The sequence below is a fragment of the Typha latifolia genome, chromosome 1 (assembly GCF_019914945.1).
Source record: "Typha latifolia isolate L0001 chromosome 1, TyphaL0001v2, whole genome shotgun sequence".
Lineage (NCBI taxonomy): Eukaryota > Viridiplantae > Streptophyta > Magnoliopsida > Poales > Typhaceae > Typha > Typha latifolia.
Genome location: NC_133086.1, coordinates 21,047,018 through 21,066,008, shown reverse-complemented (window position 1 = coordinate 21,066,008; position 18,991 = coordinate 21,047,018). Strand labels below are relative to the sequence as shown.

The 18,991-nt window shown below is 36.8% G+C and overlaps 3 protein-coding genes across 6 annotated transcripts; 2 read left to right on the top strand and 1 right to left on the bottom strand.

Moving 5' to 3' along the window:
* Window positions 1-555: 555 nt before the first annotated feature.
* On the top strand, window positions 556-4,564 carry LOC140782816 (CRS2-associated factor 1, mitochondrial-like). 2 transcript variants are annotated; one of them, XM_073129608.1, is made up of 5 exons: window positions 556-1,232; window positions 2,144-2,271; window positions 2,449-2,674; window positions 2,750-2,877; window positions 3,736-4,564. In XM_073129608.1, the coding sequence occupies exons 1-5, from the start codon at window positions 656-658 to the stop codon at window positions 4,003-4,005; spliced, it is 1,329 nt and encodes a 442-aa protein (XP_072985709.1). In that variant the 5' UTR covers window positions 556-655; the 3' UTR covers window positions 4,006-4,564. The 2 variants fall into 2 exon arrangements, with proteins under 2 accessions (XP_072985709.1, XP_072985720.1); XM_073129619.1 differs by lacking the exon at window positions 3,736-4,564 and adding an exon at window positions 3,622-3,714 and having other exon boundaries at window positions 562-1,232.
* Window positions 4,565-4,839: 275 nt separating this feature from the next.
* On the bottom strand, window positions 4,840-8,977 carry LOC140782804 (uncharacterized). Of its 2 annotated transcripts, XM_073129596.1 has the most exons (7): window positions 8,870-8,977; window positions 8,667-8,733; window positions 8,342-8,474; window positions 8,074-8,177; window positions 6,441-6,612; window positions 6,208-6,348; window positions 4,840-6,095 (listed from the first exon to the last, which is right to left on the bottom strand). In XM_073129596.1, exons 2-7 carry the CDS (start codon window positions 8,717-8,719, stop codon window positions 5,016-5,018), a joined length of 1,683 nt encoding a protein of 560 aa, XP_072985697.1. In that variant the 5' UTR covers window positions 8,720-8,733; window positions 8,870-8,977; the 3' UTR covers window positions 4,840-5,015. The 2 variants fall into 2 exon arrangements, with proteins under 2 accessions (XP_072985697.1, XP_072985689.1); XM_073129588.1 differs by lacking the exon at window positions 8,870-8,977 and having other exon boundaries at window positions 8,667-8,859.
* Window positions 8,978-10,897: 1,920 nt separating this feature from the next.
* Window positions 10,898-18,890, top strand: LOC140784895 (uncharacterized). 2 transcript variants are annotated; one of them, XM_073132511.1, is made up of 11 exons: window positions 10,898-11,152; window positions 11,869-12,167; window positions 12,467-12,544; window positions 12,632-13,194; window positions 14,589-15,191; window positions 15,290-15,444; window positions 16,254-16,429; window positions 16,516-16,649; window positions 16,756-17,024; window positions 17,113-17,216; window positions 18,466-18,890. In XM_073132511.1, the coding sequence occupies exons 2-11, from the start codon at window positions 11,885-11,887 to the stop codon at window positions 18,534-18,536; spliced, it is 2,436 nt and encodes an 811-aa protein (XP_072988612.1). In that variant the 5' UTR covers window positions 10,898-11,152; window positions 11,869-11,884; the 3' UTR covers window positions 18,537-18,890. The 2 variants fall into 2 exon arrangements, with proteins under 2 accessions (XP_072988612.1, XP_072988605.1); XM_073132504.1 differs by having other exon boundaries at window positions 18,463-18,890.
* Window positions 18,891-18,991: the final 101 nt, after the last annotated feature.

Sequence of the window (18,991 nt, the reverse complement as noted above, 5' to 3'; positions counted from 1 at the left end):
CGCGTAGACTCCTTTCTAGTATTGCTGCTGCAAGTGTTCAATGTTAATTATATTGTATCAAGTACATATGATATGAAGTAAAATTCAGTGTATCAAATAAATTTTGCTAAAATTAAACAAGTATTTGTCCTTCGTTAGCTAAATCCTCATCCAATTATGTCTCCGATAGTTGATAATATATTCTATAGGTTGGCAACTAAATTGAATCACTATATTCATAAATTCGATAACTGACATATTTATTTGGGTCCAAAGAATAAGATATCTTCTCACCTATGTAGTGTTTTATCGGATCGTACATAATCTCCGCATCTTATCCCCATAAAAAATAATAAAATTAATTATCTATATCACATTATATTACATGAGATCTTTTTGATAGTTTAGGTCTTAGTATACTAAAAAAGTTTAGAAGGTTATTGTGAAAATGGACGATAGTTCATAGGCGAGATTGGAATTATCCTTCTTTTATTTCTAATTTTATTTTGGTGGTACGCGGTAATATCAATCTAAATGCAGGGGTATTTATGTAGCCCCCCGTAAAAGCCTTTGGTCATATTAAACCTGTTCGGCCGTTCCGTAACCAAAGTCTCCACTGCGCCGCAGCCCGGAGTTACTGCCGGCGAACACGAACGCAGATTCTTTCCACCCCCTGATGGTCTTCGAACTACTCTCCCACCAAAAGAAAACCCTAGCCTCCGTCCTCCTCTCCCTCCGCTTCCTATCCTCCTCTCACCCCCTCTTCTCCCGCTTACGCGAACGCTACGGCTTCGTTCCTCCTCCTTCCCCCCTCCCCCAGAACCCTAACCGTAGCTCCGGCGACTCGTCCCCCGCCGATAAGACCAGAAAGAAGAAGAAAAAGCCACCCTATCGGCCACCCTCATCCCTCGATCTCTCCGGCCAGAAGCTGCTCCACTCCGACGTCCCCTTCGACTTCCGGTTCAGCTACACTGAGAGCAACCCGAACGTGAAACCCATTGGGCTCCGCGAGCCTAAGTATTCACCCTTCGGGCCGGGTCGAGTCGACCGGCCTTGGACTGGGCTGTGTGCTCCCGCCGTTGATCCCACGCTGAGATCCGTGGATGGAGATGACCCAAGCGCGGCAGCCGTGGATTTAGAAAAGGCGAAGAAGTTGAGGGAAAAGATACTTGGGGAGCCGTTGACGCCGGCGGAGAGAGCATTTCTTATCGAGAAATGCCAAAGGAATCGGACCAAACGACAAGTTAATCTGGGTATCTTTTATTCTGTCATATTCTCCTTCATTCAGATCAATCTTAATCTGTAGGCCGATTATAATAGAACCGAACTTTTGACTTGTTTTTCATTTGTTACTTGAGAGGACTACTTGTGCTGCCCAATATGTATGGGAGCTTTGGGTTTAGAAAGAGAAATGCGGCTAGTGGAATTGTAAGACTTGTAATCTGCCTGAGCTTGTTTACTACATGTCAACAACTCCAAGGGCTTACCATATGGCGGTGTGGCGAAAATAATTTAATAAGTTGATTAATATGTTTGGTTTCATTAATATCTATATAGATTGGGGATATGATATTCTAATAATGAGTTTACTGAAGTTTATATTTTCAGGATGGATTCTGTAATCTACTTAATTCCTGTCAATAGGAGCACTCTCTTAGTTGGGGCAGTTAGTAAAGTGCCACCTATGCTAACTAGAAGTTCTAATTGTGGATGATTTTTAGTTGCAAGCATGTTCCGTGGATAGATTGCAGTTGTAGTGAACTTCTAGGAGCTGGTTGATAATCTCTCCTCGTTCCACATCTTCTTGGACTGAATTAGGATCCATATTGACTGGATCTGATTTTATTGTAAGCAATTGCTTTTTTGGATATTTCTAGGTGAAATGTTGGTAGTTGTTAACATCTTTGTGAACTTCATTCTTGGACTTGTCGGAAGTGCTAAACCGCTTATTATGTTAGAAACCGTATCAGCTTTTGATTCCCGATAATGAGTATGGACTTGCTGCTAATCTAGTTGGGTGTGTATCATACCACTGTCTACAGATATTTCTAGGTGAAAGTCTTTTTTTTTTCTTTCTTTCTTTCTTTCTTTTTTATCCTTGTGTAATCATTCTTATTGAAGCTATTGGAGATTTGCAGTAACAACTGTTCTGTTCTTTTTTCAGGGAGAGATGGCCTCACACACAATATGTTGAATGACATTCATAATAACTGGAAGAATGCTGAGGCTGTTAGAATAAAGTGTCTTGGTGTGCCAACTGTTGATATGCAAAATGTCTGCACCCAGCTTGAGGTAGTTCACTTTCCATCTGTTCTTCTATATTCTATTCATTAGGCAAAACTTTATTAGTTCATTATGCAAAACGTGTTCACTTTGATCTATATAATTTCAGCTGGCTGTCTTCTCATGCTCCCAATTAAGTTTTATCATGGCGCATACCTTATAAATAAATTTGACACGTACTTTCAGGAGAAGACTGGTGGTCTAATCATTCACAGGCATGGTGGTCAGATCATATTGTACAGAGGAAGGCATTACAATCCCAAGAAAAGACCTGTTATTCCACTAATGTTGTGGAAACCTCATGAACCGATATATCCAAGGTTGATCAAGACAGTTATTGATAGCCTAACAATTGAGGAGACAAAAGAAATGAGGAAGAAAGGCCTCACAGTTCCTGTCTTGACAAAGCTTGGTAATACTCATTCCAACTCTAAAATTTTTAAAATATTCACAATATAAATGGTTCACCACTTGCTCTCTTTGGCAGCCAAGAATGGGTATTATGCCAGTCTGATACCAATGGTTCGTGATGCTTTTCTAACTGACGAATTGGTTCGCATAGACTGCAAAGGACTGCCAGAAAGCGACTATAAGAAGATAGGGGTTAAGCTCAGGGTAAGTGTATTATATATTATATTAGCAGACGGTTAGTCAGTGTTTCCTCTTCTATCTTATTCAAACTTTAGGGTGAAAGGGAAAAAAAATATTAGGTTGAGTTAAAGTCTTCAGAAATCTTTTGTAAGTAGAGATACAACATACAATTTTTTTCCATTTTAGCTGTCATGCTCCTTTATCAAAAATTTGCTACTATATTTTAGTCTAAACTATTCATTCAGATGAACTGCCTGACAAGCCAAAAGGTGTTTAGTAGAATAATGAGTGGGAAAGTATTTTTCCCATAAAACTGGGCCTGAACCCTGATAACAAAAACTATCTGCCTCAGAAATTGCTTCCTTATGTATGAAAACACAATATTTTATCGACATTCCAGTTAATTTCACGAGAACAAATTTTCTCGTACCGGTAAAAGAAGGTTATAAAATATCACCAGACAAGATTGACATGATTTGTTTACTTATATTGGTTTTTGATATATCAGTATAGTGCAATATGACAAGATCCTTTTTTTATTTGAAAGATATGTTTTGACTTTATACTTTTATATTGTCTGAAATTAGGATAAGCTTCTACCTTGTTTAATAAATTACACTATTTTTCATGTGATAAAAAATAATAAGTTTCTTCCTTATGATATAACAGCAAACACAGCATGCATATTTGGCTTGTGTTTTCATGTGATGTATCTCTGCTTGTACTAGTTGTAAAATCTGATTAACATTTGCTACATTAAAAATACAGGATCTGGTTCCTTGCGTACTTGTGACTTTTGACAAGGAGCAAATAGTTGTGTTGTATCTCTGCTTGTATTAATTGTAAAATCTGATTTAACTTTTTGCTGCATTAAAAATACAGGATCTGGTTCCTTGCGTACTTGTGACTTTTGACAAGGAGCAAATAGTCGTGTGGAGGGGAAAGAACTACAATAGTAGCACCCACCAGAACACAGAAGGAAACTCACTTTTCCCAGTCACTGAATCACGTATAGATGCAGAGAAAAACCACAGCTGTATTCTGGATCAAAACTCAAACAGTTTGGATGGAAGCTTCCAGATTTGCACTCCTAACGAAGTCCCAGATGATGAACCAGCTGTTTCAGAGATAGTAGTTCCGTCACCTATGTGAACACAGAGATTTCAACTCTATACTGATGGTACAGGCATATAACATGAGTCATGAGACGTCGTCCTGCAATATTGCATCAAGTATCAACACCGTTCAAGCCTCCAATATGATTGCCTATTGCAGAGAATTGAGATCGTAAGAGCAAATTCGATAAGCTTTTGTCTTTCATTAAAGGCTGATAAGTCGTGAAAGATCCATGCATCACTTCCGGGAGCTTTGACGGGCTTCCGGGGCTGCACAATCCTTTGAGGGTAACAGCTACAAGTAAATGGATACAGTTCAGCTATCAGAGTACCCTACTTGTGCTATTAATCCTTTATATTCTTTGACCAAACAGGCAAAATCTTCCTGACTTTTGTCTTTCGTGTGACAAAACGGGAATTATGAGAGAGAGAGTTATGACTCGATCGTGAACACTGTTATTGGGAAAATGCACATTTCAACAATCTCGGTTTTAAGTCCTGCTACGTTGAGTTGTATAAACAGTGGTACCTCTAATATGGTATATGGTTTTAAACTATTGAATGCTTATATTAACCTTCGAAATTTGCACTTGAAATTGATACCTGAGCTGGTTTGCTTTTGTCTGCTCTCACTTCCCTGCAGAGAGGGCCAGAGAGATTGCATGCTTCCACGAACACTTTCTTGAAGATGGAAGAATCATAGCTTTCTCTTTTCTCCAGAAGACTTGAGTTAATTTATTTTAGATCTTTATTGTGTAAGAACATGAGATATACATGCAAATGATTCAGGGAAAGTAAAATACTTCACTAGAGTGTTTAAACTGTGCACTCAACTACGTTATTTGGAGAGGGAAAGATCCAGCTATCCAACTGCAAGAACCAGAAATTTACAGACTATATATATGACTCGTCTACGAACATAAATACATAAACGACAACTGAATTTATTTTTTATTGATTACACTCCTGAATATCTTAAGCCAGGCTAGAACCGCTCAACACAAAGCATGAGAAAACATGATGCCATTCCAAACACCAAACAGCAAATTAAGACCGTGGAGCTTCACCTGACGGGTGAAGACCCATAACAGTGTTCGACTCTGGGGTTGTGAAAAGGTTGGGATATGAGAAATATGGATCATCCTCCAAAGAAGCTAACCGCTGAGGCACATGAGAAGGGCGATCCTCTGGCATTTGCTCCTTTGGACTAGGTGAATTGTCCACTGTAGGCACTTCCTGCAAAGAGAGAGTCGGAGAATCTGATGTCCATTGAGGATTATAAACTCCACTTGTGTCCCTATAGGAAAATGAATCTTGTTGGTCAAACACTGGCTTGTCTACCATCCTTGTATCATGAGAATTCTCCTGGAACTCGATATCGTGGCTGGCAGAGTTCACAGTGCTCCCCAGTGCTACAAGGTCTGAGATTCTAATATGTGCAAGATTTGCAGCAGCACGTGCAGCTGCAGCAGCTCTTTCAGCACTCTCAGCAGCTGCCTGTGCAGCAACCAATACATCTTGCAAGCCCACATTGGAAACACCCTTGGTTTGAGAAAGTGATGAATCTTGTCCTTTTAGTTTGGGGGATACTGAATCTGAAGGAAATGATGGAATGAAAGCAGCAGGTTCGCTTTGCATTGATGGCATTGAAACAGAAGAAGATGATGCCAGTGCAATTTCTGGCTCACTTTGCTTTGCTGAAGCAGAAGAGAATACTGTGGGTAAGGGATCTGGCTCACTTTGCTTCACTGAAGGAGAAGAGAAGGATGGGGGTGACATAAATGGGATGAACTGTCTGTTTTCAGTAGCAGCAATAGAGGCATTATAGGGAAAAGAAATTGGTGGATCAGGATTGTTTACATCAGCTTTGACAGAAGGAAAACTTGTGATCTCTTTTTCTGGTTGATCAGATTTTGAGACATGGGGACCAATTTCTGGAGCTGTTTGAATGTCAGGATTTGATCGGACAGAAACTTTAGGAACTTCAGGCAAATCTAAGGAATCAAAGCCTGCATCTGAATCAGGTTCTTCATGAGATTCGTCTGCAGGGCTGCGCACTAATTCTTCTTCGTGTTTCTCTTTGGGAAGAGGCAACATAGAACCATCAGTGAAGTGGTTTGGTCCATTCTGAAGAGACTTAATTTATCAGTCATTGTAATAACTCCAAACTTACCAACAAATCTTCATGATTTTTAAGAAATTCTGTCTACTCAATATGACATAATAACTCCAAACTTACCAATAAATCTTCATGAGGTTTAAAAAATTCTGTCTCTGAGGCTGCCGGGTCCCAATCTAACTCATGCTCTTCAGCAATCTCCTTCAGCAACTTCAGTTTTGTTTCCACAGAAGGTGCACGAATTGACAATAGTTCAATTATCTGCATATATAATAGACTTCTCATGGTAAAAAGCGGTCTGCCTGGGATGCTGGATTTGAATTAAATCACTAATAATTGAGAGTTCATATAACCTGGCGATTGACCCCACAATCTGGCATAAGTTCAGTGGCAGCTGCAACAAATTCTTTGCCATATTTGGCAGCAAATAACATCTGAACTTGCTGTAGTTCAGGCAGATCCGCACACCTAGGTGCAGCAAAACAAATACTAGAAATTGCTTCTTTAAGGTCGAGAGGGCACTCCCTGAAACAGTAGGCCATCATTATCAAATAACAAGATAATTAGATCTATAGCCTTATGAGCATAAGATGAGACCTATTGACAACTTCCACACTTTTACCACTAGAATATGCTTATTTACGACCTCTCTTTACCTATTAAAGCCTACAATAAACCACTTTTTGAGAAATAACCACAATGCCTATATGTGTTAGACTATTTCCAACTTGAGGAATATGCTAGGTTGCCCCTCAGGTAATTGACATAGCATGTAAAGTTAAATGACACAATTGAGGTAGCAATAACTATCCTTCATAGTTGTAATATTATCGTTCCCTCCAATTATGCTACAGTTTTTACACATTCACTTTCAAATATGGTAAAATCCAAAATTAAATAGAATCTACGTTAGACTTGGATAGCTTAACATTTTCAAATGTCGTTACATGGTATGCATAATAATGACTACATTATACATCTACATATACTACAACATGTCCAAGATTAACACTGTGTGCCTTAGAGCTCGATTTTGGTTTGGCTGACGTCGTGTAGGTCAATATAGGCAACCTTCAGATATGTGGCAACGCATAAGTTGTGCACATCCAACAGTTTTAATCGCGCTCTAATACGAATATCATGAGTTGTTGGATGTAAGGGACGAGATCAGAACCATTGAATGTGCATGCCTTATTCGTTGGTGCGCACTCAGCGGCTCACCGGAACTGACCCGTGCGAGTACAGCCTATACGAAATCCCAATTCATTTGTCTTATTGACATTCTTATATCTCTAGCATTCGGTAGCACAACTTAGAAAAATTAAGCAGTTTTTATGCCACTAAAAATGGGACCTTTGTTTAGCCACAAAATAGAACTAACTTTATCATTCAATATGTGAAAATGTCTCTCGGCAAACAATTTTTTTTTCCCTAGTAACTTCGATGATGCCTGAAAAGAAGCAACACATCAAGAAATAGCAATAGCTAACTCAAAAAGGAATACTGATAATAATGATCAAGTATTTGGTTCCAACCATCTGGGATCAACTATATAGATCAATTTCCTCCATTCTTTTAGCCTAATATGTTCTGTCAAATCAAGTGCAACAATGTCTTCATATACTTCATGGTAGTTTTGATCTCTCTCTCTCTCTCTCTCTCTCTCTCTCTCTCTCTCTCTCTCTCTCTCTCTCTCTCTCTCTCTCTCTCTCTCTCATGGAACATAATACTCGAACAAACTTCATCCTTCATACTGGTGATAGGTTGGACATGTCCAAACCACCTCAACTTATGCCCTCCTAACTTATAATTGCCCATAACTTGTCAGATACAGCCATCTAGCATTCTATCTTGTCAGTCAGTCCCCACTCATCAATATTCTCGTCTTGATCGCATATTAGTTTTACAACTCCAAGATGAGCATTTCCGAAAACCATCAGCAGATATGATATATAATGAGGAGAACAAATAGTATAGTTAGACAACCTTTGTGTTTCAATAATGGGAAGGCGAACTGAGACAAGTTCACAAAACAACTCAAGAATCTCCTGTGCCGCCATCATGTTCTCTTCCCGAATGATATGCTCCACCTGCAAGCAATATACCCACTATCAACACTCTCTTGTAACTACAAGAGCTACATGATCTTTGGATTTAAGGGTCCTCCGGATCCACAGCAATCCATAGGTGATAGAAAAAAATCAGAATAAATCAATAATATATTTTACACAGTTACAGAAATAATGCATCATACCCGAATCCGAGCAGTTGCCTCCTGGCCATTCTCGAGAAGCTTGGCGATTTCCTTGCGCATCTGCTTCAGCTGGATCTCCCTCCGATTCCGCAACAATTTTATTCTCGGAATCGTCAACTTCAGCAGCGTTTTGCTGAGAAAACAAACAAAATTAGATTCTATTCTAAATTCTCCAAGCCATCAAAAGTCAGAAATCTACTACTCGGATCCCACAAATTAATAAATCAGCAGCTAACATTAGTATCTTCCAAAAAATAAACAGGATAAATCGAATCAAGACTCAAAGATTTGGAGTATAATACAAAAATTTAGGACCGAGATTTACCATTTAGCACCCCTGAAGGCAACCTTATTGAAGAAAGCATCGAGCATCGACATGGGGACTTCGACACCTATGGATCGGAAAAACTTTCAAGCTAAGATCGATGTCGACTTTACGACAGTTAGAGATCTTAATATCTTTCTTCAATATATGATAAATATAAGGAGATGAGATAAAAGAGATGAGAAATGACGAACGAAACCGACCTCTTTCTCCGTGTTGATACCTGCTTCACTGAGGAAGGCGACTCGGCCCCCTGTGTCCGCACAGATGTTTATCTACGGACGCGAGATGTGGGGTCCGCATTGCCCATCACTTAGGGCGATGTCAGCCGTTCGAGTTTAGTATATGGAGGATGATATGCTTGATGGAGAAATGGACGGTGGATAGACTATTCCGCATAGTGAGGAAAGTGCGCTAGACGTGGTTATGATTAGGAGGTGTTTCCTTCGCCCGAAAGGATCCGATATTAGAGCACGGATTTCGCTGGGAAGCAAGTTTTAAATATGAATAAGGATAATTCATCTTCGCCGTCATATAAAATATATTTTATAATAACTCTCTAAGTTTTTATTTTAATACGTAATAACTCCTTAATGGAAGGAGTCAAATGAGATATTTTTTATAGTTCATATATAAAAAAAAATTTAAATAGTCATATGAAAAAGGGCAATAGTTTAGGAAGTGAAAAAAAATTTCTATAAATAATTATAAGGGTTATCATAATATTATTATTATTTCTTTTCTTATAAATAATAAGTATATGAGTTAATTTTAGACTAAGATAAAAGGTTTAGTCGTCAATTCTAAAATAGGAATATTTAATGAATAACTATTCTTATGTTTACTTATATTTCTAAATAAGAATACAGATTATATAATAATTATTTTTGAAATAATGTAAAATATAAAATAGATGAAAAAAATATCTTATTCTTAATAAAATTAATGTAAATAATTTTTGATCTGATATAAAGAAAGTCGATGGATATATAATAATATTAAATTAATAATTTAGTTAGTGCATAGTATAATATGTAATTTTGATAAATAGTATTTGTAATTAAGAATAAGATTGTTATGATATTTAGTTATAATTTTAGAACAAGAAACCATGTTCTATAATAAGAAAAAAAATTATTTCTAAAATAAACGGAGCTTAAGAAATACGTCACAATAGATTTTAACAATAAGCATATCGCTCCGACATAAAATTTACTAAATATTATCCTAACATTCAAACGTGAGAATCAAACCCATAAAATATGTCATGGGTTAATAGATAAGGGTGAAAACTGAGTGTATACAGATTAATAACGGCAAATAAATACTTCTCTTTAGATATAAAATATAAATATTAGACGAATAGTAGTTTTTTAGAATACGTGATATGAATCTAGTACAAATTAAATTTTAAACAGATAAACCAAATCTTAAATGAAGTTGAATATAAAGTAGATACTGTTTTGAAAGAAAGGAGACACAGTATTCTCTTAAAGTCAATTAAACACCCTCTTGGTATGAATGAAAGCACCTCCACCTCTTAACATATTGCCTCTCTTTTGAAAAGTGCATGCTAATTAACTAAAAATGCGGGTTAAAAAGCATATAATATGCCAAAATCAATACAACAAATAGAGCAAGTTGAAATGGATTACGAGTACAAGCCATATAGCTTGCTCAAGATAAAAAGGGGTGCACAAGCACAAGACAACCACTTTCAGTGGGAGACTGAGAGCTCATCATGTCATTTCAAGACTTATAATACAGGGTTGGAAATAAAAAAAATTCAATGATATAAAAGGGTTAATTATATTTTGAACCCTTAAATATCACCCGATATTACTTTCACACTCTCAAAAAAAAAAAAGACAAAAAAAGATCCCTTTTGTCTATTAAAAAGTTGATTAACTATTTAGATAGGTAAAAATGCCTTTTGTTTTTCTCCTCTTATATAATTAGAAGTAGATTTTAAAGAAATTAAGTGTTTGCTTTTAGAGTTCGATATTTAGAGAATTGATATAAAGGTCCATAGAGGCCACCAGAAGATGGAAAGATATTAAATGAACATGGGGATAATTTTGTCTATCTACTAAGTTAGTCAAAATTTTAAGATTATTTCTATTAATTGAGATGATTAATATTAAATAAACGTGATACAAACTTTAAGTCTAAAATATGGGCCGGGCCTACTACCATGCCTTAGTTGAGCTAGGATTCAGGCCTAATTACCTTCGGCCTTCAGTTCCAGCTTCTCTGGTCTCACAGTATTCTGATCGATAAATTGTTGTAATCCTCCGATAACCACCCCGCTCTCTCTCTGCTTTGCCGTCCTCTTCTTCCTCGAGATCTCTCATTTGGATGTACCGTAAAATCCCAAAGTGAGGCAGCTCAAGAAGGACCGGTTGCCCTCGTAGATCGAGCTCGTTCCTCTCTTGCTATTGCTGCTATTATTTCTGAAGATCCAAGTTGCGATTGCCAAGGATCAGGTACTCTCAAAATCTTTGGTGATCTAATCTTCTCTTTTCTTGGACACTAGATCTGTTGTTATTTTTATGTCAACCATATTTTCTTTGCTGTTAGATGGTTTGGTTCCTCCATTTGTATAAATTAGAATCTTATACTTCAATTTAATAGGGAGTTTTGCGTCTCCTGCTTAGATTTGCTGCTAGATGAACTCTTTCGTGAGATGTTTGATAAGGAACAAGGTGTAAGGTTATCGTCTTTGTAGTTACGGCAATGAGTGATGGAATCGGGAACGAATTACTAGGTGGCATGAACGCTGATCAGTCGATTTAATGTTGGATCTGTGGAATTGGGATTTCATCAATAACACATAGGAGCAGTTGGTATTATTTGGTTGTACCACGTATCTTCCACCTGTTCCTACCATGAATTCTAGGGTTTAAAGTTAGTGCGCTCCCTTCCCCATGTGGTTTGGCTCAAAAACTGCATTTGAATTAAGTAACCTTTCATTCATTGTTTACATGCTCTGATGCTCATGTGATGAAATCTGATTTGAAACATGACTGTGTTGGTTTGAATGTCTTTTTGGGTTCTTATTTCAAAATCTTATATTTTTAAGTTGTGTGAAATTGTTTAATGCATAGGCCAGAGATATTGAAACTTATAATTTAATCTTATGGTCTGTAAGTATGCACAAATAAACAATTTTCTCTCTGTCAAAAATGTTGTGATGTTACAGGAAATTGGGATTGCCAATGAACTTTTTATTACGTTCCGGACAACCGGTAGTCCCAGAGTTACCCACTATCCCCGAAGCTGGACCTCATAAGGGTGTTACACAAAAACCTGCTACCACATTGGAGGGTCTTATTTCTGAAGACCCATATCCATCATCTGCTTCAGGTGAAGATGGTGATAATGAAAGCAATAGAGTCCGTGGTGCTGGGGCAGCAGTAGTTTCAACTTCAGAAAACCAAGTTTCTGGAGGAAACCATACTGATGTAACTGAAGATGAAGGATGGATCACAATTCCATACAGTTTGTCCTCTCAGACATCTGCCTTTATTCTTGCTTTAATTGTTTAGCAGTCAGCCATATCTCTACTTAGTTATGCAGAATGCCACACCATTAACTTGGACAGACTTGAATTTAGGCACTGTTGCCAAAATTTGAAGGCACAATGCTTTTTCTAATGGATTTTCTTGTCATAAATTTATCCTTGTTAAATGAACATTTCACTTGTTAATGACTAAATATATACAGTTCAAAATAACTGCTGATTCATTTGATTGTTATCATTATCTCACACATAATAGTTCATTACCTTGATCTTGCAGAAGAACTTCCTGACAACTGGAATGATGTGTCAGATATACTACAGTTACAGTCTCTGGACCGTTCTTTCATTTTTCCTGGTAGATCCATCTCCTGTGTTTTCCTGTTAAACTGATTCTACATTTTAATTATTACTTCTTAGGTATCTGGCTTTGCTCTTCTCTCAGGTGAACAGATTCACATTGTAGTATGTTTATCGGCGTCGAAGAAGGATATGGAAATTATAACTCCATTTAGGGTAGCAGCGGTGATGTCTAAAAATGGTACATCCAGTCAAAATGGAAAGAATCAGTTGGAAAATTTACCAAGTAAATCTGATTCTATCAGTGAGCAAGGTGACGTCAATGGAACATATAGAGAATCTGCTGAACAGAGTACAGAAAGTAATGGTCAGATGGATCCGAGACAGGACATATCTGCGACTGAGTCTCTCCTTCGTATGGAAGACCATAAACAGCAAACAGAAGATATATTAGAAAGATTTAGAAACTCAAATTTCTTTGTCAGAATTGCCCAGTCAGATGAACCACTTTGGTCTAAAAGAAACCCAGTAGAATCATCTTCAGTGGCTTTTGGGATGGCTGGAGGAAATGATGGAGGATGTGAAAAGGCTTTAAGTAATAATACTTATAATGCTGTTGTTGATAAGGGATCTTTTGATGGCAATACCTCTGGTGGAGTTGCAAGAGATTCTCTTAGATGCTATTCTTTGTGCAATGGTGATATAGTGGTACGGATGAAGCACTTTTTAGTATTTATGCATCATCCCTGTATCTTATAGAGAGCTTATAAAATATTTTTTGCTTATTGGGTTGCATTAGATTATTCTTCATTTTCTGCATGCTCTTCTCTGAATTGTTAATTTTTTTAGTTGTTTAATAGTTTGCATGAGAAGTTGTAGTGCGAATCTCATTAGACAATTTATTCTTTCTCATAGGATGGAACTTGTAACTAAGGACTTTCATGCCGAGTTTCACAGTTGCCATGATGAGAGGCAGAGATCATTTCCAAAGGTTCGTACTAGGAGTAATATGATAGGAGGGAGAGGGAGAGGAGAGAGAGTTAGAGATTGTGGGGGCAACTTTAGGGATGGAAAGGAGAGGTGCTGATGGAGGATCTCACTACAAGAGAGATAGAGATTAGTAGAGTAGGGAAGACAAGGGGAGTATAGGAGAAGCGCACTGCAATCATTTACCTTCTACTCGTAGAATATTATTAGGTAAAAGTTAGCATTGGCACTAAACAATACCCTAAATGGGTGCCGAGAGGCACTCTATCCATATTGACATATATATAGGGGTGAAAACATATCAGATAATGCTTAACTCACATCCGGATCCATATTTTTCGTCTGGATATGGATTCAGATACGAATATTAGACGGATAGCAAAATTTAAAATCATATCCAGATTAAATGGATACGGATAATTTTTGAATAGAGGATCGGATCTTAAATGGATATTGATCAAATTTTAAACGAATTATGATATTTTATTTAGAGACAATTAATATAAAAATATTAAGGGTTTCAAAAGAAATAAATTTCTTGCATGTCAAATACATATAAATTTAGCAAAATTAATCTCTACAAATACTATAAAACACATCATTAGTAATAATATCAATATTCACTATTTAAATGAGACTAAAAATAATAAATAATTCAAAATTGGGTAAATGGATTTCTGATATCCATATTCGAATCCGAAATTTATATCCGATTTCAAAAATCTTATCTGTATCCGGATCAAATAAAAAAATTTTATCCGAATCCGGTCTGAATCTAGCTGGGCTGGAATTAATTTGACCCTTTTTCACCCCAACGGTTACGTAATATGCGAGTTAGTAATTTTCTTTTTAAATGGTCTTGGAAAGATACGATCCTTGGTTCTTCATTTTATTTGCTTTTTGGTCATGCCCCCTAAAAATGTAAGGTCTACAGGTCATCCTTATAGGTAATTCTAAGTGGGACAAAGCTTCATGGTTATGGTTTATTAAGTAACTTCTAGTGAGTTCTGACTATACGAAATATTAATGATTTATGCGAATTAAGATGCTTGCAGCCACCATATATCTTTATGGAAATTGATTAGTCATACCTGTTCTCTGTTGGAAGGATGCAGGTTCTTTTACAAGTTAATATTGGAGTCAGCAATATAAAAGATCCTGTACTTGAAGTTCTTCAATTTGAGAAGTTGCTACCTGGCAATTCTGTTTCCGAGAACCTGAACAACTCGCTCGGTCAAAGTCACGAGGATCCATGCCGGGATCTTCTTAGTTGGTTGCTCCCTTTAGATCGCACTCTACCGCCCCCCCGTCCACTATCACCTCCTTTGAGTTCAAGCATATCTCACAAGGCATCATACTCTGCTTCTTTCTCATTTGGTCACTTTAGAAGCTATTCCATGCCTTCATTGCCTCAAAATGCTGGACCTCCCTCCACTGGCTCTTATTCGTCCACCTCCAAACCTGCGCTTGGTCTTGAAGACTTCAATCACTTTTCACCAGAGAAACTGGCAAAGGCTCCTGATTCTGGAAATGATGTGCCATTATCATTTAGAGGTGTGCCTCTGGAGCCAGAACGCTATTCTGTACACTGTGGGTTGGAAGGAATATATTTACCTGGCAGGAGGTGGCGGAGAAAGGTTGAAATCCTTCAACCAATAGAAATCCATTCATTTTCTGCAGGGTGCACCACTGAGGATCTGCTCTGTGTTCAAATAAAAGTATATTTCTGATGTGAAATTTATCTACTTTTTATTCTTTTCCCTATTAAAAATAACAAAATGATTTAACAGTGTTTCATTTATATCTTGTCCTGCAGAATGTTTCTCCAGCTCATGTAGCAGACATTGTTATCTTCGTGGATGCAATTACTATTGTCTTTGAGGAGGCATCAAAGGGAGGTTCCCTTCTGTCTCTACCAATTGCCACTATTGAGGCTGGGAAAGGTCACAGCTTGCCGAATCTTGCACTCAGGTACATGTCAAATCCCATCATCCGGAACTTATACCTTCTGCTGCAGAAACTGTTACCGATATTGTTTTTCCTCACATGAGAAGTGCTTCGAACCAGTTCTTGGACTTGCACAAGACCCCAAAATGATTTTTTTTTGCATATTGTATAAATAAGTTGATAACATTTTGAGGATATATAAAAGTTAACTTTTAAATCAGCTTGCAAAAGGTAATTTACTGATAAAACTGAACCAAAAATAACAATATTTTGTATAAAGTAAGGACTCTGCCATCTAAGTATTAGTCTGCATTAATTCTCTGCATTGAGAAATTATTTGTTTGAAGTGATCTTCATATACTTGCATGTTGGTTAAAGAGAATATCTCATACTGCGGCAACTTAGATTAGCATGCTTCGATGCTTATATGAAGTAATTCCTATTTCGTCCATTTTATTTGTAAAACTTCATTTGCATTCAGATATATTAGCATAATTTAATTCTGGTTTCTTTTGAAAATCCATGTGAGCATGATTATATGTGTGGAACTGTTGATTATTTGTTACGCTATTTAAAGAGCCTTTTCACCTTTTGATTAAGTCTTTTAAGCAATGCATTCAAGGCCTTTCTAGTTATAAGTTATACCCTGTATTTGTTCTGGCAGGGAACAGATTAAAATACTAAAGTAATTGGAAAAATAAACATTTAATTTCATTTAAGATTGAAGAAGTAGCTTTCAATTCCAATAATTAGGCTCTTTAAGCGGTGGTTAAGTTGTTGCATGTAGAAGGACAAGAAGGTTTTTTATTAATAACAAGAAATTATTCATCCAGGAGGGGCGAGGAGCATTCTTTCATTCTTAAACCAGCAGGTGTGATGTATAGAGATAATAGGAGTGATGAGGCAAGTGCAAATATGCATTTGATATCAGGGGTTAATGAACACAAAAGAGTCTCTTCAGTTGCAGATCAGTATGCAGTTCTAGTATCATGTCGCTGCAATTACACTGGTACCATTTGAAGGATGAAACATGAAATGCTTCATTAGAAATTTCTATTAAGTATTCTAACTCAGATTTACATTTTATTCCTATAGAATCAAAACTCTTTTTCAAGCAGGCAACAAATTGGCGACCCTGTGTTGCCAGAGATCTTATGATCTCTGTAGCATCTGAACCCTACAAACAAACTGTTGGACCAAATACAAGAGTTCCCCAACTGCCTGTTCAGGTTCTTATATTCTTCCTTTCTATTACTGTCTCTTTTTTCTCATGGACTAGATAAATAGATATTATAATCTCTATGTCCTAATTACTTTTGGTCCTGTGAGTTTCAGGTGTTAACCCTTGAAGCTACAAATCTGACATTTGAAGATCTTACTTTAACTGTCCTTGCTCCAGAGTCATATTCTTCTTCCCCTTCAGTTCTATCTCTGAATTCAGCGCCAACAAACCCAATTAACTCCTATGATAAACATTCAACAAGCATCCGAAGGTTGAGTCCAATCCCAACTGACTCTCAGAAAGAAAGTGATAGTGCGGAAAATAAATTGAGTAATTCATCAAGCTGTACACATCTATGGTTACAGAGCGCTGTGCCTCTCGGGTAGTGATCTGTGCTTTATATTCATCTGACCTAGAATATGTCAAGAATATTAGTAACCAAATTTTTTTTGTTTGCCTGGTTAAATTAGATGTGTTCCTGCACGTTCAAGTGCTACTGTTAAGCTTGAGGTACTTCCGTTAACTGACGGGATCATTACATTTGATTCTCTGCAAATAGCTATCAAGGAGAAAGGTATGGTTAATGATTTCATATACTACGAGTCTTTGAATCGATAAAACCCATGTTGTTGTTCCAATTAGAATAAGAAGAACATGTTGGTTTGAATATGGGCATAAGTAGATGGCTACCGTTGATTATGCAACCTTTTAGGAGAAATTTATTTGCCAACAGTTTTTTTGACTGTCGTTGAACTACAAGAACTTCAAACCTTATAATCCCAGTTATATCTTGTGTGCTTTAGTAATCTTTTCTTGCCATTCATCTCTACCTCAAGAAGATTTTGCTGCTTACCTGATGGCTATATATTTTATTTTTCTTTGTTCACGTCATCTGTGAATTTGGTGCCCCAATTGTGGTTTTGGTCAGACAAGTTCACAAAAGGTTGTTTATTGGCACTCTCTCAATTGATTATACTTTGTGTTTATGTCTTTTCTTTATGTCAATTTTTAGTACAACTTACATATCTTGGTATCTTTGTGTGAGCAGCACTTTCTTCGAAACGTGTTTACTTGTCATCCACCATCCAAGTCATAAAGTTTGGTTATTATAGCCATATAGGTCCATGATAGTCTTGCAAACTTCTTCATTTTGTTCTCTTATTTGATGAATGTTTATATTTTCTCACTTTGGTATACTATCTGATGTTTTTTTTTTAAATGAAAGAGGTTTTTTTTTTTCAAAAACTAAAGTCAATTATGGAGGTACAACTAAGCAATGTAACTTGAGGTACTTGCAATATGCATTAGTTGACAATTATACATGAATTAGTGTTGCTATCCATTATCGGGTACTGGTGTTAATAGATGACTTCTTTATAATTAGTTCCTGCATTTAAATTTGATATCTGATATTTCTGTTTCATTTCAGTAAGATGTTGTAGACAAATTATAGATGATCAAATTCTATATTACGACATCAGTAGAAGCGGATGACTATATTTTGTAGAAGAAAGAAGCAAATTTGAATTATGTCCATTACTTAAATACGTAGGTACTTATTGAGAGCTGAACTCAAATCATGTTAGAATATTAATACACTGAGTTAATATTTCGTTGGTGTTCTGGTAATTTGAGTAGTTTACTTATTTTCAAAGTTTCCTGAAGCCTTTAACCTTCCAGCTAAGGAAAATCCCTGTTAGAGGTAGTCTCAGTTTATTTATGTATCTGCGTCATGGCAAAGCAAAAGGCTTCTGCAGCTCTCTTTTAGATGCATAATGTAGTCTCACAAAACCTTATATACAATATTTTCTAATATATAGCAGGTATTACATACATTCCGGAGCACTCCTTGAAGATTTATGCAACCTCCAGTATTTCAACAGGGATTATATAGGGCAGTTGAAACTTGATCTCTATTCTTTATAAGGTGCTCAACAACATCCATGGTGGACCATGTTGAGTTTGAGGCTCATGTCTAAAGGATGATGTGGACCCAATTACACCATATTTGGCCACTTAAGGTCGAAATGGAGAATGAGTGCATTGTTATATGATACATCTGATACTCCCACATCTACAGCTACTTCGAACTCTCTATGTTGTAATCCTACATTTGAAGGTTGTCAGATTCCTCTCCCCTTCTGTGGAAAAGTTGAATCTATATGGTGTTTTTTTATATTTTTGGAGTGTGATTTTTCATGCAACATTACCAAAATAAAGTAAAGATTTCTTGTCTATTGACCACTTACTACTGTGGATTGCATCAGTCTTACTGGAATCAGTGCCTAGTTTTTGTTTCTCCTCATTTTCACATATTCACTCTAATGGCGAAGGATATTCGAATTTACT

What these genes read in the sequence shown, in the direction of transcription:
- LOC140782816 (XM_073129608.1), top strand. Translation starts at nt 656, where the DNA reads ATGGTCTTCGAACTACTCTCCCACCAAAAGAAAACCCTAGCCTCCGTC. An exon ending in TCCTGTCTTGACAAAGCTTG is followed by an intron (nt 2,675 to 2,749) that starts GTAATACTCATT and finishes TCTCTTTGGCAG; the next exon opens with CCAAGAATGGGTATTATGCC. An exon ending in AGATAGGGGTTAAGCTCAGG is followed by an intron (nt 2,878 to 3,735) that starts GTAAGTGTATTA and finishes TTAAAAATACAG; the next exon opens with GATCTGGTTCCTTGCGTACT.
- LOC140782804 (XM_073129596.1), bottom strand. Translation starts at nt 8,719, where the DNA reads ATGTCGATGCTCGATGCTTTCTTCAATAAGGTTGCCTTCAGGGGTGCT. An exon ending in AGGCAACTGCTCGGATTCGG is followed by an intron (nt 8,178 to 8,341) that starts GTATGATGCATT and finishes TATTGCTTGCAG; the next exon opens with GTGGAGCATATCATTCGGGA. An exon ending in CCCATTATTGAAACACAAAG is followed by an intron (nt 6,613 to 8,073) that starts GTTGTCTAACTA and finishes CTACTGTTTCAG; the next exon opens with GGAGTGCCCTCTCGACCTTA.
- LOC140784895 (XM_073132504.1), top strand. Translation starts at nt 11,885, where the DNA reads ATGAACTTTTTATTACGTTCCGGACAACCGGTAGTCCCAGAGTTACCC. An exon ending in TGTGCAATGGTGATATAGTG is followed by an intron (nt 13,195 to 14,588) that starts GTACGGATGAAG and finishes GGAAGGATGCAG; the next exon opens with GTTCTTTTACAAGTTAATAT. An exon ending in AATAGCTATCAAGGAGAAAG is followed by an intron (nt 17,217 to 18,462) that starts GTATGGTTAATG and finishes TCTAATATATAG; the next exon opens with CAGGTATTACATACATTCCG.